This window comes from Chiroxiphia lanceolata, chromosome 18, assembly GCF_009829145.1.
Source record: "Chiroxiphia lanceolata isolate bChiLan1 chromosome 18, bChiLan1.pri, whole genome shotgun sequence".
Classification (NCBI taxonomy): Eukaryota; Metazoa; Chordata; class Aves; order Passeriformes; family Pipridae; genus Chiroxiphia; species Chiroxiphia lanceolata.
This window is the reverse complement of record NC_045654.1, coordinates 11,032,339-11,050,388: the sequence shown is the minus strand read 5'-3', so window position 1 is coordinate 11,050,388 and position 18,050 is coordinate 11,032,339. Positions and strand designations below refer to the sequence as shown.

Genomic DNA, 18,050 nt, shown 5'->3' with positions numbered 1-18,050 from the left:
CACCTTTACAAATTTGGAACGGCAGATTTGACTTCTCGTGTTTCAGCAGTTTTGCTGCAGGAACACCCCATGCTTAAATCAGCAAAATCTCCTTTCCCTCCAGAGGATTACGAAACCCACTTGCTGATAAACAGTGAGATCTAATTTCTGTACACAGTAATGGGCTGCTGCTTTACAGTGTGCAGTGAAGATAAAGACTCTGGTCTGACTTCTCAGCATGTACAGTATCACCCTCTCTCTTTTTGGTGTGACTCTTGTTTCTGAGCAGGAGAAGTGCCAGGTAATCAGCTCAGCTGGAGATTAATGCCTAAATGAAGAAAGCACCCTGGCTGGATATGCAGTGTTAGCTAAGAGAAAACTCTGAAAATTCCCTTTATCTACTAATATCCTGCTAGCAAAGCCAATTTTACTTTGGTATCCCATCCAACTGGATTCTGTTAACACAGTATATTTTGGCTCCAGCTATGTGTTATCACAGGGTACAGAAATGAGATAAACACAAGAAAGCTTTGCAAAGAGAAAGGTTTAATGATTTCATTGTTTGAACCCTTTGCACAACCCAGAGTGTCTGCTGCTAATCTGTTGGGAATAAAGGCTTTTGCCTTACATGATTTATACAAGGCTAAATTCATTCATTCAGACCTCCAGTTCTTAAAGGAACCCTTGTAGGCAGATGAATTTTAATGTAGAATAGACACAACTCTACAAGAACCCTGTATGCAAGTGCAATGGCACTGCACCCTGACAGGGATATTAAAATCTTGATTCTCTGAGATATGGAATGCAGAGAAGAAGCTGATGAATTCTTCCATGAAATGAAAAGGAAGATGTGAAGTCTATTGTGATGTCTATTGTTTGGTATTGGAAGGCATCCACCTCAAAATAAAACCTGACCATAAAATTCTTCTTTACACACGTTCTCAAGTCCTTAGAGGGCAGATGCTCAAACATGTATTCCCTGTTCAACCTGACAGGTAATGAGGACAATTATTTCCCTCTCAGATTTGAAATGCAGTCCAGGCTTTCTGCTGACTTAACAGACTGTGTATCAGGAAATTGCTGGGCATGACCTCATTTCATATGAGTAGCAGTTTTACTCTTCAGAGTGGAAGAATATATTGAGGACTAGGACTTCCAGGAAATAATACTCATCTAATTATCTGCTGAACAGTGTTCAAAGAAAAGATTGCCAGAATTATGCCACCAAGATTATGCACAGGAGAGGCTAAATTCACAAGAAGGACAGATATGTCCAACTCATCTTCCAAACCCTGAGCTCAAACACTGACTAATGGTGGCACATGCAGTTCCTCTATTAATTACCACTTGGTCCTGTTCCAGGTACCTGGCAGCTTTCTCCCTTTCCTGAGATTCAGCACGATTTCCAAAATAAATTCTCAATGCCTACTTCACCTGTGAGCATGGAATAAGTTCTCAGCATCTACCTGAATCCAACAGAAAATAAAATGTCTGCCTAGTAACAGCACACGTGAGATGGTGGAGAGTCCTGTGAAACGTCTTGTTTTGCTAAAACACTGAGCAGAGAAAGTAGATTTTAACCCAAGGCATGAAAGTCTGAACTTCATCCTTCTTAAATGTATTATTAAGGCTCTTATTATTTTCTGTTTCTCCCTTGAAACCAGAAGTTCTTACACTATCAGGGAATCGGGCAGCAGAATTAGTATCAGGCTCAGCCTACTAAGGACCAAGAAACTTGGGGCTTTAGCAGAAGGTCCTTGAGGCCCTCTGAAGTTGCTCTACAGCTTCCAAGTTTGAGCCACGCAATGGAAATAAGAAATGGGAAGAAAAATCTACTTGGCTTTGTGTTACCAGCTGGAGGAAACCATGCACGCCAGAAACTCAGGGTTTAAATCTGAGAGAGATGTTTAAAGTGGCAGCATCCCTTCCCTCCGTGGGAAGTTTATAATCCTGTGATGTGCACAGACCACTGAAGGAGGGGGTGATTTTAGCAGGCAGTCCCCTCCAGCTATAACTGGGGAGGCAGGACAGAGAGCAGCACTCCTGGGTGAGTCTGTCTGAGGCCAGCACACGTTTTCTGAGACCACACACAGGCTGGACAGAGCAACAGCTAAAACAGGTTCTTACCATTGCCAGTGGAACAATTCCAACGAGGTCCTTCTGGCAGATGAAGATTTCTGACAGGGTGATGTCCGTGGTCCCCTTCCGAGGGTATTCCACCTGCCAGGTGATGGGCTGTGTTCCCGACAGGCTGCTGAAGCTGGTGATCTCAAAGTTCAGCTGCACCACCTCGTGGAACAAACTGTTGCTCCTGAAAAGAAGAAAACAGGGAAAGGGAAGAGCTATTACTTTTGCTGGAGAAAGCAAATGAAGTGAATCGTGGAAAATGGAGCTGTTTATGCCAAGGTATAACACAAAGCCTTTTTCAATCTGCAACCACTTCAGAGCATGCAAGCTGGAATTCTGCTAACAGGGTCAGCTGCTCTTACAATGAGCACTATGGAGACATAAAATCCAAGTTATTGCATCTGATGAAAGCAAAAGATACTTATTCCATTACAAGTTTTATATGATTTTATAAGTATGATTCAACCCTACTGCAAGATGGATTTGATCCTGATCAACCAAAGTTAAGTCCAGTGCAGCTCATGAAGACTGAAGAGTCCAGAATTAGTGCAGTCAAAAAGAAAACTAAAGTTCGTTTTACATGTTCACCACCAATATCATACAAATCCTCAGCAATGAAGCTCAGTGTAATTGAATTTCATATGTGCTGATGGAAGCCATTAAAAAAATTAACAAGATTAAATGGTAAAATGACAAGATTAGTCTAATCTTAGAGGTGAACTCTGGAAATGAAAATCTCAGGCAGCTGAGACCAAACAGAAAGAACAAAGCTATATATAAAATATACCACAAACTCAGTAAGACTATTTGAACAACAAATATGAAAAGACACGCTGAAAATGTTTCCTTCACATTAAATTTCTTTAACTACAACAGAAATAATAAGAATATATGAAAGAAATTTGCTGGACTATCTGCTGCTTTAATTAAAAAAAGAAAAAAGTACAAATTACTTTCATCAGAAATTATACATTAACTTTTCTGGAACTTTCCAAATGTCTTCCCACAGTGCAGAATGTCTTAATATTTCACAGAATATTACTTCAATAATTTTAAAATGAGGAGAATGACAGGCATCTTCCTGGCTTCAGTAACCCAATCCCAGCTCCATCACACCTTTGCCTGCATTCATCACATAACGGCTTCAATTTTCCCTCTCCTCTTTATGTACAATACATGAAGGCCCATTTCTGAGAAAATCCATCAAGAACTGATCATGTACAAAGCACTTATATTCTCAAGTGCTAGACTTTCTTTTTACCTCTGAACAGAAATCACCATTTTTTGCTACTTAAGACACATTTTCTGCTTTACTTCGCATGATTACTTTGAAAGCAAAATGTGCTCCCCTGATAATTATTATTTTGATTATGGGTTTTCATTTGGATGGCTTACTCTGAAAAGTCTTAATGCTGCCTAATGCTTTAAATTTATTTCCTTGCTGTTTTCTTGCTGTGTCAAGAGAGACACATTGTACCACTTTTGCAATAGGGGCACACTTCCTCCATGCATTTAAAGAGTGATTTTGGGTGGAAATGTGATAGATGGATGGGTTTAGCAATTCATAACTCAAGACCAGCCTATTGCCATTTGAAGAGTTCCTACTAAATAAATCTTACAGCTTGTAAATACAAGGCAACCGCAATAACTGTAGTTTACACACTTCTGGGACATCTCAAAATGAATATATACTGGATTGAACTTTGTAATTTATTTGAAAACATCATTATATGCAAAAATACCTGAATCACCTGAACTACAGTGTTCATTTAGCTGTTAAAGGCACCATTATGCCTTAGATTAATGACACCTGAAATGATATAATTTTCACCATTTCTAGTTCTGATGCTTAGTAAGTGACAGAGCAGAAGTTTTCCCACGTGATTGACTATCTCGGTGCTTCCACTTACACTAAACAGAGAATGAACTCTTGCACACATCAAAGCTGCTCTAAGAGCTAATGTACCTCAGGAAAGTTTTCCAGATCGAGAAGTTTGCATGCATTTCTCCAAACAGCCTCTGAGCAGATGTGAAATGTGCAGCTTTACAGCCAAAGCCTCCCAACTCTGCCAGCAGGGTCACAGAGCTCCAGGTGGGAAAGAGTTTATTTCCAGCCAGCCCACGGACTCCTAAACCTCTTCTCCCTTTCACTACAGACACAGCTGCCTGCATTTTGCTCCTAGGATTGAAGGAGAGGCTGTGTGACACACACAAGGTCATTGGGACACTGGGACAGGGTGAGGAACTGATCTGTGTTTTTCCAACTCTCTTGTTAACCACTGCACCACCATTCTGGCTCCACTGGGAAACACAGCACTTGATTCCAATCTTACAAGGTCTTCGGGACCTTAACATCATTCTGTACATGAGGCATATTTTGGATAATTGAAGAGCTATTCTGTGAAAGAAATCACTGTTATCACCTTTGACAACACAGCCTCAAAACACCTGCTGAATTTGGATCTCCAGTTCTCGCCCAGCACTTGATATCACTCACTGAGCTGCTGTGACCAAGTATCTCCTTGACCCTGACAAAGACAGGCTGCCTCTTCCCAAGGTATGAAGTGATGGTGGTGGAGAGATATAAAAAATGTCACCAAAATTCATGTACAGAATTCTGTAAAACTGCAAAAATATTTCTTCTGTAAAGCACATGATATAAAATATATATAAAAAAAATACGCGTGGTAGAAGAGAAAGGTTTCCTTGGCACTTTTCCAGGATGACCTGCACAATTATTTCAACACCACCTTCTGTGAGTGATGCACCCACCTCCCTCCACAGTGACACAGCCTTTCTACAATGTCACACTCTCACCAGTTTCCTCCTTCTCTCTTCACACAGAAGAAACAGAGAGATGATCAACAGCTGGGAAAGCATCCACTTGAAAAAAAATATGCCTTTGGAGATGTGTAATGGCTGAGAAAAAAATTTCTCGTGAAGCACATTTAATGTTCAGAGCTTGTTCACTGACTGAAACAGCAGTTCCTTAATATCCAACATTTAGAACTGCTCAGCAGCCGGAACAGCAAGTAATTATAAAACTTTTCTAAAGTACACAGAATGTAGTGACTACAAATGAAGCTTCCTGAAGGCAGGGCTTCTAAGGAATTGCTCCAGGGTGGATATATGAGTCTAATTTGATTGGATTGAGAGTTCCCCTGGGCCAGTTCACTCCTTGGATCTATTTTCATTTATAAATAGGCTAATCTTCCATCAGATTGGACCACGTGCTTGCGCAGGGGAGTAAGGACTCCCTTTGACCTGCTCAGCAGCCACGGGGGCTCTGGGGCTGGGCACACATTCACCAGTGAGGAGCACTGAACCCACAGCTACTCTGGCTGGAGCAGATGGGCACTGATGAGGTGCTACTCACTGGTCACAGCAGCTGAGCCAGCAGGTCGGTGATGGGGTTACTAATTCACTGCTGGCACAGGCCAGCAGTAAAGTGCTGCCCCGGGAGAACGTGCTGCAGAGCCGTGGCAGTGCTTCTGAGGGGCACGGTTTTAGAAAAAGAAGGTGGAACAAAAATATTCTCTTAATGGAAAGACAATAAAAATTGCATAAAAGGCAAAACAGAAGTGACATTGGGAGAAACTGCCATGTAACTCGCCAGCTCCTGACAGTTCTGTGGACAGGACACACACTTGTGGTATCAACTAGTGTTAATCTGACCAGGACTTTTGATTTCAGAATAGTTTTGAGTATGATATGAAGCATTTGCAATCGTTTATTGATCACTCAAACCTTCAGTGCCCCGAGAAATATTTAACCCAGCACTGGCTGTATCAAAAGCTGCACTTAACCCTTGCTTCAAGGCAGGGGATTTAAAACGTGGTATCACGTATACACAGCCCATGCAAGCTCATGGATAGATGTGGCCAACAGAAGCAAAATAGATTCTATTTCTCTGTAAAGGTCTAGAAAGAGGTGGAACAATGTTAAACCTGTCAATGTTGAAATGGCTTGTACTGGCCACGCAAGGCCAGGGCTCAGCTGAGCCCAGAACTAGAGAGCCATGGGCCCAGCACTGCAAAGGCTTTCACAGGGTGCAGGGGGAGAGGATAATTACTGAGAAAATATCTCAGCTGATGCAAGATCCATAAACAAACAGAAATCTTTGCTGAGTGCCCGTCTGCATGTGCAGTCCAGGAGTCTCTGATGAGAGATTTCGCAGTGCTGGGTTATTGCTCTAAGTAATAGAGCAGTTTCGACTCTTAAATGAGTGAATCTTAGGACTGCTACGGGCTAAATCAATAATTTCGATTTATTACAGTGGCTCTCAAAAGAGAAATTTTAAAAAGCTTAGATTAAAAACATTTTTTAGCCATCCTTTATTCCAACAGATTTTTACTGAACGCGCCTGGGGATCCAAGAATACTTCGAACTGCTGAAAATTTAGCAACTCCTTTCTTCTCTAATGCTATCCAGTCTGACAGTGACATCTTAATGCAAGATCAGCACTTACTAAATGACATAAAAAATTGAGAAGAGTACAAACCCCATTATCCCTCAGTTCCATTGCACATCTTAGTCTTCACTAAAATGAACGTACTGGAGCACGTTATTACCACGTGAAGAGACAAACTCCTCAAAAGCCAAAGTGGACCCCAGAGCAATCTGTACTTCAGCTCACCCACAGATGCACACCAATGCCTCTTCCCACCTTGGAAAGGGTAATGGGGTAATGGGGTACAGGGCATATGTTCCTCTAAGAAATCTTCAATTTCTGGCTCTTCTGCACCTTTTCCTAACCCCATTTGACATCTTCAGTGGACACACTTTAGGACCAGGATGAATCACGGCAATTTTAGAAAAATTAACAACACACAGAATTGGAATTTGGTCTGGAAAGTGTGACTGAGGATGACTTTAAAGATCACAGAATGGCTTGGGTGGAAAGGACCTTAAAGATCATTGAGTCCCAACCCCCTGCCACAGGCAGATCCACCTTCCACTGGACCTGGTTGCTCAAAGCACTGTCCAACCTGGCCCTGGAAGTTATGTGGGAGCCCTTTGCACATCAATTCACTTCCCCAGTCAGCACTCAGCTAACAAAGGGTGGGTCATCAGCAACCCAGGTTCATTTGAATCAGTTACCTGTGAGCTAAATGCTGTAATATCCACCCCTGGGACCTTTATCCATTTCTCACCTGAAACCCTTGATCAAATGCAGTACAAATGCTTAACAGAAGTTTCTTTCAGCAAGTCCTTAATAAGAGCTGTTACAAAGTTAATCCCCTTGAAAAATTGTGGAAAGGGTGTAGTAATCACAGAATAATGCTAACTACCAGAGACAAAATGCAGTTTAAATATCTTATTTTGCAATATTTGCCCAGCTTTCATCTTTCAACCATAAAAACCAGCAGAGGAGAAAGAAAAGGAAGATCTATTTTGACAACTAACAGATAGGGAGGACATCATTTCATGGAAAACTACCACATTAAAAGTATTATGAAGGTCTTCAAAGGAAAATATCCAAGGTATAACTTAGCAAACTCTTGATCAAGATAGCATAATATATATGTGCATCTTCAAAAGGATGATATAATGCTGTACTTGATTTCTTTGTACAGTCCAGATCAGACTTAGATTACTTAATAAGGTTTCTTAGCTTTCTTGTCATAAACTGTGATATAAAACATAGCTTTTTGATTAAGGTATTTGGACTAAGACAGGAAATCTCATTTCACTTCCCAGCTCTTCCACAGCATCCTTTAATGACCTCAGGCAAGACATGAAGACACAGATCCTTACAGCTAAAATAAAATCAATAGGAATTAGGCATCATGGGGCTTTAAAAACCTCTGGTGCCTGTCTTCTACTTTAGCCCCCTGAATATGGTATCTTCATCACGTTGGTCCTGAGCCCCAGGATCTCAGCTGGGTTCAACCACATGTGGGTTGAGGAAAGAGTTTAAGACACTCATCGTTCAACTGCTTCATTAGACTGGGAGCTCCCATTTGGGAGGGTAATTCTTAGCTGGTGAAATATGCACTGTCTGGGTGGCACAAGGTAGAGAGAGCCTGGGGTGGGATATTTCTGTGCCTTTATTTCACAGCTGAACAGGGTGAATAATATTTTTTTCTTCTAGTCTCAAAAAAAACAAACCAAAAAACCCACATGCCATGTCTGACCTCTCTGTCCAAGCCTTGCCTACAGATGCTACTCTCAGTGATGTCACACTGAGGACAAACCACAAAAGTCATGTTGCTAATTAGAGTCCAGAAAAACAGAATTGCTCCTCTCTTGGACAGGCAGAAAGCTGATATTCCCTGAGGGAGGAAGACCTGACCAGGGATCACAACAACTCACCAGTTTCTTCCTTCTTTGCAGAGCACTTTTTAAGAGTCACTAATCCCCAATAAATGCTGCAGTGAAGACAGCAGGCTCATTAGTCTTCTCTGATACTACATCACATGCAGGCACAAGGTAGATGAGATTGATTTTTCCCTGTTCCCAAAGGAATCAGGCGTGTGCCCCTCTGCCTCAGACCGGTGCCATCGTGGAAAGGCTACGTGCAAATCCCAGCCCTGAGCAACAGCATCTCCCAGCTCCATTTCATTTCCCATTCAGTTTGCTCAAGATATGAGTCTGCTAATGTCTTCATTATAATTTCAGATAACAAAATACATAGGCAGATTGGTCAAGAAATAAGCTTTCACAGTGATTCATCATCTCTTCCTGCCTCTGAGAAGGACACTTTCTACTTAGTATTCATTCAGCGCTGGAACCTCTCCAGAATCACTGTAAGTAAGCAGTATTTTCCTCTTTTGGGGATGGCAAATGTGTAAGCACTGAAAAGCTTCCAAGGGACATCACTGGAAAGGAGACCCTGAGCAGAGATTTTCAGAGATTCGTTCCAAACCCAGTGCTTTCACATGGAGAAAGGAGGTCACAATCATTTTCATCAGCAGCATCAGATTTTATGGTTCTTTCAGCCTGCTAAGATGAAACACACAAAAGCATGTTTGATCATTCACTTTTAATTGCTTGCTTTAACTGTTTGGGAGCAGCCAGTGAAACATATTCAGAGGCAGGAGAACACCTTTGAAAAATGAGCTTATATAATGGATTTTCTGATTACAAATATCTTGCATGGGTGTTTTATTCCATTTATAATCAAAAGTACCCCTGGAATTGATATAGAACAAGGCACTCCATAGACTAAATCCATTTATGAGCTGGATGGACTCAGCCTCCACTTTCAATCTCCACTTGTGTCGGTCACTCACACCAAGTCCTGCTTGCAGAAACTACAATAAATCATGACTCAAGAGGCAGGACACCAACTTCCTGAGCACTCCCAGATGCCAAACTGATACTCTCCAGGAGGATATAAAAAAATCAAGGTACACACAATTCACAAATGAGACTTTGAAAACACGATGGAAGTGGCACAGAGGTGTAGAAGGTGTAGAGGTTATGGTCTGTTCTGCCCTCAAATGACACTTTGATCAAAGGAAGGGACACAGCCCAAGTGGTGACTGCTGTGCACAACATCCCCCAGGTACTGCCAGTGTAAGAGGATCTCACACCTGCTTTGAAACAAACTGGAGATGAAGCTGCATTATGAACCAGGTGGCAAGAAAAATCATATTTATATGTAACTGTGCATGCAAATCAGGTGTGAGATATGCACATCTAATTTAGGAGTCAGGTGGCTCCAGATCCCAGCTCCTATAGTTTTTGCTGTGTTGGGTTTTTTTACGACTCTGCCAGAATATCTGCTTTTTGGCTATGCTTAAAACTCCAAAAATATTTGCATAAATATGTGCATAAAGATCCCCATTCCTTCTCAACAGAGAACCTGCCTACTGGAAAAACACCTACAAAGTTAACCATTCACCAGGCATGTAAAGCTGACAAAATATCTGCATTTTGTAGAGGCAATGGACGTAAAGAAAGCACACGTTTAATGGCTTAGAAAAGGAAAAAAAACCATATTAGTAAGTGTTGAATATTGTGGTGAAACAACTAAGAAAATAATACAAAGCTGAACTAAACTGGTTTTTCAAACTTGCTGGCCATGGATAAAGTCCATGGGGCGATGAACAGTCAGGTTGTGGATGACACCCCCGTGCTTCCCCTTACATTCCACTTGGAACAACTGCAGCTTTTCAAGTTCAAATGCACAAAGAAGGAAAGGGGCTTTTTCAGAGCAGAAGCAGTGATCAGCAACTGGTTGATGGCAGCTGTCTGAAGAGACCCCCAGTTTAGCTGAAGAGGTTTTCTAGCTGCCTGAATAGAGAGAAAAAGACCTTGAAATGAGCAGTGTCCTCTGAGAAATAAGCTCAACAGCTGCAATTTCATCACAGAGCAAACCCAGTTTGTGTGGAATCCCTTGGACTAGAAGCTGCAGGGAATTGAATAATACTGTGCTCAACCTAGAACTAGAGAATATCAGTCTGGGGAAGGTGGAGAAGCAGTTTTATTTCTAGGAAGTCAATCTATTTTTGCAAGTTTCACTAAGGAGCTCTCTGCAGCAGGAATGCATTCCTTTTCCCCAGTCTCAGGTTGTATCTCCTGTCTCAGACCATATTATTCCCCTTATTAGTGCTTGTAGAATATAGGATATACTCCTTTAATCTTACTCTTTTCCTGTAAATTCTCTTTAATGTTGTGTGCTGCTCACATGGCCTTTCCTATGCTAAAGTAAAATAAAATTAAAGCAGAAAGCTAAACCAGTCTAAGGAAAACACAGTTTGAGCAGCAACAGCAGGATAAATACTGAGCTCAGCTGAAACTCCATGTAAATGGGAATGACAGGGGAGAAAACTGAGAGGAGTCAGGTACAGTGGTCTAATTCAAATCTACAGATTATCCCCCAATTCACTATTTTGGCATTGTCAGTCTGGCCTTTATATGGTGACCATAAAAAAAAGTTTAGATATGCAGGAAGAACACACATCAAATATTACTCTGTGCACATTATGCAGGCAGTTCACCAAATCTGTCCTCAAAGGAATATGAAAGGAAAAGAAACCAACCCAAAAGCCAGAAAAATGTAGGATAAGGTGGACACTGACATGAACCAGAGAACTCCATTGGGATGGGGAAAACAGTAAAGCAGCACATCTGACACTGAGAGACCCAAACATCTCATCACAAGGAGGGAAGTTCCTAAAGTAAGACACAGGCAGTGTAGGTTAGACAGCAATAAAAAAGGAAGTTTTAGCTTTTTCTCTCTATTTTTTTCCTCTCCCTGAAGGGGTAAAAATGGAGAGGAAGCTGCAGGAGCCATGTGAGACAAAAAAATCTCTGCTTTTTGTTCACAGTGAAAAATCCCAAAATGAAGTTGGCTGGGGTGTTTCATTTTGCTTTCCTTTTCCTTTTTAGTGGAAGGTGTCCCCATCCATGGCAGGGGAAATGGAACTAGATGATCTTTAAGCTCTCTTCCAGTCCAGGCCATCCTATGGTTCTACAATTCCTGTCTGCTTTCCCCGTCCTTTCTCCTTCTCCCTCTTTCTGCATGTTTAAAACAAGAGAGGGAGCTGGTGCTAGTGAATGTCCTGGGGAAATTAGACAAAAATATGACCAATTTCAGTCTGCAGTTATAAACCAGCTCTTATTCAAATTTACAGAAATCATGGACCCCAGGGCTTTTGGTATCCACAGTTCCGAAAGTCTGATGGACAAACCTTTATTTTACAGTTCATAAAGCAAAGCTTAACAATGCTGCCTTCCTAATGCCATCACAGCTCTCACTTGTAAATTTAGAAAGAAGCTTATTAAAAGCAGAACCAACATAAATACTGGAGGTAGATCCATTACCTTTCATGATACAGTTATTTGGTGGCTGACTCCGGTAGTTCACTATTCCTGTTCAAGGATAATAAAAGGAAAAATGTCCCCATGACATTCAGTGGCAGAAATGTCATTGCTGAAGTGCCTATGATGTGCAATTAACATTTTTAAGGAGTAATTTAAAAGGATACTGTCAAGGCTGATAGATTTGAGATTGCACCAACTATCTATGTTTGGATTTCTGCATAATTCAGCATCTCGCTAGCAAATTCACCCTTTCACTTCTGGATATTTATATTTTTCTTTCTCCTTATGTCTACTGCATTGAGGGTACTATATATATTTATCATTATATAGATTTATCATTCAAGGTCAGGTTGGATGGGACTTGGAGCAACCTGGTCCAGTGGAAGGTGACCCTGCCCATGGCAGGGGGGTTGGAACATGATGATCTTTGTCCTTTCCAACCAAAACCATTGTATGGTTCTATGACTTCTCCTCCATTCCAACATTGATGTTGTGTCACAGTTGCAATCATCAGAGTTTCTACCCAAAGAAACATTTTCCTTTTTCTAATGTTTTGTTTTCCACACACAAGCAACTGCTTTCACAATAAAAAATACTTCGTTTAGGAGACAAAAAAGTAAGTTGTGGGGCAGTTTGTAAGCAGTTTGCTGTTAGGGTGGAGATATAAAAAAGTCACTCTGTATTACTAATGAAGACATTGTCCCCAGGAGGATGGAGACTTCAGGTCTAGACTCAGCGTGTTTGTGTGGAGGATACAAGTCCTGGATCTTTGTTCCTTGGCATTCATATCTGACACTTCTGCTTTGGAGAATGAAAAGGCAGGAAAATACAGAAGATATTTGGAAGAAACCGTCTTTAGGCAAAATGTTCATCAAAGTTTCTAGGAGATTCCAGCTACTTTTTTAAGATTTCATTGGACAACAACAGAACATTTGTATTCGCAGCTAAGATGTTTCTTCCAGGAGCTGATAGTGGCCATCGGTTTTCAGGCAGAGCACAGATGCTCCTGTCTGACTGTCAGGCACATGAAGAGCAATGTGTCCTCAATATTTCAAGAAGACAAATGAAGGAGACATGATCCTAATGTTAAATGGCCTGTGAGAAAAGCAAGTGCCTACTCGACTGACAAAACACTTACAGATAAACTCCAAGAGCAACTTTGAAGTGATGCCTCTGACATCTCTGGTTCTGTCCAAATCTGGTTTTCCCCTACAGCTCTTCAATTAGAAAATAGCTATGTCTAATTTGTTGGGAAAACTCAGTATCAAATGCACTAAATAAGGCCCCAATTCAAAGCAAGAAAACACAGTGGATTCGGACGAGGCTTTTGAGAGACGTCGTGCTTTACAGAGGTGACTTTCCATTGCTAGGAAAAAAAATTCATCTTAACTTGACCCTCAGGAAGAGTGTAGGAGTGCTAGGGGGAACCAGAGGCTCCATCATATCAGAATACTCTTTAAACAACAGCCAGAATTTTATTGCAGAAAGTAATAAACAGGAGTCTAGCACAGAGTCCCTCCATGCACCACAGAGTTACACGTTTGCCTCACTGCCCAAAGCAAAGACTTAAAACTCTGCTGTGATTTTTTCCAAGCAATCATGACTGCCTTTTTATACCCTTCTTTCTATGGCATTTTTTGCATTAGGTGAATCAAAATATGTTTCTATGTAATTATACAAATGACATTTAGGGGACACCGCCAAAAAGAAGGAAAAAAAGATTCTAAAGAACAAGCTTTCTCTTTGTTACTGAAATCTTCAAGAATATTAGTCACCGCTCCTGCTCTCTGCCGACTTTCAACACTTTGTTTGATCAGACAGGTGGAATTAGACTGATTAAAGTCCAGCTTTTCAAGGCTCTGAAGAAATGCAAAGCCAAAAGCAAAAGCTCCTCTGCACACACAGTGGCTGCATGTGGGATTAGGGAGGTGCAGTGCTCAGCCAGATGAGAAAGAGCACAAAGAAGCAGGAGAAATCATGTTCACCACAACACACGAGTTTAAGATGATGCACCTGTTATAACACTACTTCTTATGAAATCACAATCTGCCATCAGCATTCAGTGCAGGTCTGAATCAGCCACTTGGAAGGCAAGGAAAGAAGAAGTGGAAATTAATGATTTGTGGTCACGTGGGATGAAATTCAGCCTGGTGTGAACTGTCCCACACAAATTCATGTGTCAGAGCTGAACTCTGAGAGTCACAGTGCAGACAAGGAGAACGTCTGCTGAATCACCTGAATCACTCCTGGGCTTCCTTCTGCTGCTTCAATCTAGCCAGTAGATAAGTAAGTCCAATTAGTTTAATTTAAAATTAAAATTAAGAGTTATCTTCTCTCTAAATGAAAATGGAAGAGGAAAAGAGTAGAAAATCAATCCTACAGGGAAATCCTCCCAGCAGTGGACATTATCAGATTCACAGTCCTCTTCTCCTGGAAGATACTTGGAGGAGATGATAAAGCTTGAGGAGGTTTGTGTGGTGAGAGAGCCACGTGCTTGGTTCTTTACCAGTTTCTAAGGGTGAAGTTTATTTTCAAAGAACTGCCCCCATCCTGCTCTGCACTTTACACTATAAATGGTCTGAAATGGTGTGAGTTTCCTACCTAGAGGTTTCCTTCATTTTATAAACATGATCTGGATTGGAACAATAGTAACTTTCTACTGAATCTCTAAGTCCCAACTCCTATCCATTTGTCCATCAGTTATCTCATGGCCAAATCTGTCCCTCTCTAATCCTGCCTCAACTACTTCTGCAGGAAGAAAAAGCTTGATGCCAGAAGACACTTTAAAAATTATGGACTTCGTTAACAATTTCCTCCTTTACCCCCATCCAGGAGGCCTGGCCTCACGGTGCCAAGGGCCACGTTGCTGTGGGTTGCAATGAACCACTGCTCAGCCACTGCCAGCAGTTCTGGGTTGGAAAGGACCTTAAAGATGATCTCATTCCAACCCCTCTGCTCCAAGACCTGTCCAGCCTGGCCTGGAACACTTCAGGGATGGGGCAGCCACAGCTTCTCCGGGCAACCTCATCTCAGCTGTTCAACTGGGGTCTTTCAACTCCATTTCCACCTTTTTCTGCATGTTAAGAAATCTTCTCACACTTGTTAATTGCTCCAGGATGAGAACAGCAGCAGAAGTGACTCCACAGCTGCATGAATGTCAGATAAGAGACAATTCCTAAAGACAAGCATTCGATGTCTGTCAGCCCAAGCTGTGCTCTGCTCTCATCTGAACTGCCAGTGGGAAACACATGGCTGTGTGCAGGAAAAACCAAGAACACTGTCATGGATCCTTGTTTGGTACAGTAGCCTTGCAAGAGCAATATGAAAAAAAAGGTTAAAAAGGGGGAATGATGACAGACAACTAAACTGGGTGGTCTTGGAAATTAGCAGCACCAATATAAAAGAGCTTGCCCCTTGCAGCCTCCTCCCAGCTACAGATCCTTAATCTAGTTGGATTTTCCTGGGGTAGCAATCTGTCAGATGTATCTCCTTCAGAACATGAGTATAAAAGGAGAGAATCATGGACACGTTACTATTCCCCTCAGCACGCAGCACTTTTTCTTTAAATACAGAAAACAGAGTGTGCAGGAAATGATCCATCTATTAAAATTTGTGTCAACATCTCCCCAAACTCTTGAAGCTGTACAGTGGATACTGCTAACCATTCTCCTGTGTCTGAAAAATCAGTCTGATGACAGCCCTGAAATACGTTCCAGGCGACACTTTGGTCCTGACCTTACTTTCACTCGAGTCAATCGTTGTTCTGCTTTTGATTTTGATGGGAGTGGGGCCACTGTTCCAGTGTCACCTCTCCTGCACCCTCAGGCTCTCTCTCCAGCAGCACTGTCAGCTTAGAGAAGCCAGGACAATTTGAAAGTATTTTCTAAAGCCCAAGGCAAACCAAGAGATGACCTTTTCCACCAGCAGAGAGCTGCTTATGGGCTGCTATTGAATATTCCACCAACTGTAATGCTCTGCTCCCAGAGATGACCTGGCTGTGCTGCATGTGAGATGGGTTTTCCTTTTGCTGTCCCTCTCCCACCACTAATTCAATGAATTGGGGTCACAGTCTGATTCTCCTCTGTTCTGCACCTTTGTTAGCACCCTCACCTGGGACCAGCCCCGTGCTGCAGCATCACTCAGCAGATCATTCCACATCAGGCTGCAAAGGACTGGGCAACAAACAGTAACCCTTTCTTTGCTTTGGGATTATTTCAACACAGGGAGATTTCAGGAATGCACATGGCAGAGTGACTGTCCATGCCTGGCCATGAGAAGTACATGTTTGTGTCCGAGTTATTTTGGTCACAATATAAGAAAACAGCTGTAGCTGCAGTGACCTGAGTTGTTCAGGTCACCTGAAGTACCCTGATCAATCTGGTGCTTCTGTATCACAACAGAAATGCAAGTGGGGTTGGTTCAATGGAATTCACGTTAAAATCCCTGAATAAAACCTTTCCTCTCCAGATACTTTAGATTCCAGCTAATGCAGAGATAATGTCACCGTGCCCTACAGAGGTTTGAAGAGCTGAATTTCCAGGAGTGTTCAGCTCTGCTGCTCTGGTGAGGGAGCAGTGCCAAGCCAACATGGGACATGCAGAACTGTCAAATACAGGTCACAAAGCACTGCAAATGTCCTGCTGTTGCTGACTGCAGAATACAGAATTTGTACCAGGAAGAAAGAGGTTAATGTGTTCTGGATGGGACAGTCTTCAGAGTCTGTTATATATTCCAAACATGTTCCTATCTACATGATATTCAAACTAACAGATTTTGAAAATGGACAAATACTTTCTTAATAATTTTCAGCAACATTGCCAACTCTTCCAGGAATTACTGTTCACTAGGAAGTTGGCTGTTACTTTTGCAGATAGGATATCTGTGCTATCCAGTTATTTCTATAAAGAAACTTGGCCTTTACGACTAATTCAAAGGGTTTCCCAAAGCAGATGGAGCATTATGAACATAGAAAAAAGGGATTTACAGGATTACTGAGCCCCAAGTATTCAAATATAAAGACAAAATTGTGTCTAAGGCAATACTGGGAAGTAAGAAGTGCTTGAGGCTATCAGAGATTGTCTCTTTATCCTCAGTAGATGTCACGTAGTGTAAACTGACAATATTTCTTGACATCAGTGGATTTTTATTCAATTCTTCTTGTTGATGATCTGGTTCACAGATCATCAACAAGACACCAAATGTCTTGGTGAAGTGGACAGAGAAAGGGAAGAGAAAAAACAGAGAATGTTTTAACTGGCTGTATTAAATTACTGTACACTACTTCCATGTTCTACCTGTGCCAGCAGACAAAAAAAAAAAAAAGGGCTTCTGGAGTGATTGATGTAATTTACTGGCAAGCACAAAAACATCTGTGACAAGCCAAAGACTGAGAACATCAAACTTGTGAATGAAATGCTCTGTGTGTGTGTGTGTGTGTGTGTGTGTGTGTGTGTACATATATATACAGTGCTGAGTAATGCAGATGCAAGAAAACATGTTGGACAGGCTGAATTTAAACTGTATCTGCTTCCCTTCCCCATTCTCAGCTCTCAAATCATGCATTAGATTTACATTGTCCTTTGCTAGCCAAGATCTACCATCAGCCTCCTGTGACATTAACCACACAACCTGGGCCCTTTCCACGCAGGGGAACGTTGCCAGAGGGGATTCAGAGCAGATCCTCTGTTTGCAGATAAATTCTCTCACTTGCTGCCCCTTCCTCTGCCCCCACTTCCAAGCCCTGGGAGCTGTCTGAGCCAGGCAGCTCCGTCAGCTGTTGGCTAATGGAAGGTCTACGTGGTCTGGTGTTAAGAGGCTGTGTCAAAGCCCTTCCTGAGGTCATGGAGTAACTGTATGATCTCACACCAGCCATTTGTCTTCCCTGTCCTCCTATTAAGCCTGTCAAGAGAATTGGCTCAATGGAAGAAAAACAGGAGCTCCTTAAAAAAATGTATTGCAACATCCGAGTCGAACTTTTTCGGGCGAAGAAGCCATAAAAAAATGACTCTGCTGTGAACTTTGAAATATCAATTTGTTAAAGAGGCAGTGATTTCCCTTCCTGAACAATGCTCCTCGTGGTGGGAAGCCTTGCAAAGGCAAATGATGCACGGTAGAAACATTTGCAGAAGAATTGATATGAAGGACTGGGTGACAGGAAATGTTTCACAAAC

At 41.8% G+C, this 18,050-nt stretch overlaps 1 protein-coding gene across 1 annotated transcript in view; it reads right to left on the bottom strand.

Moving 5' to 3' along the window:
* Positions 1-18,050, bottom strand: part of TMEM132C (transmembrane protein 132C) — a 201,573-nt gene that overhangs the window by 50,743 nt on the left and 132,780 nt on the right. Inside the window, exon 4 of the mRNA XM_032706177.1 lies at positions 2,107-2,290. Coding sequence (XP_032562068.1) covers positions 2,107-2,290 — 184 coding nt within the window. The remainder of the gene's footprint in view (positions 1-2,106; positions 2,291-18,050) is intronic.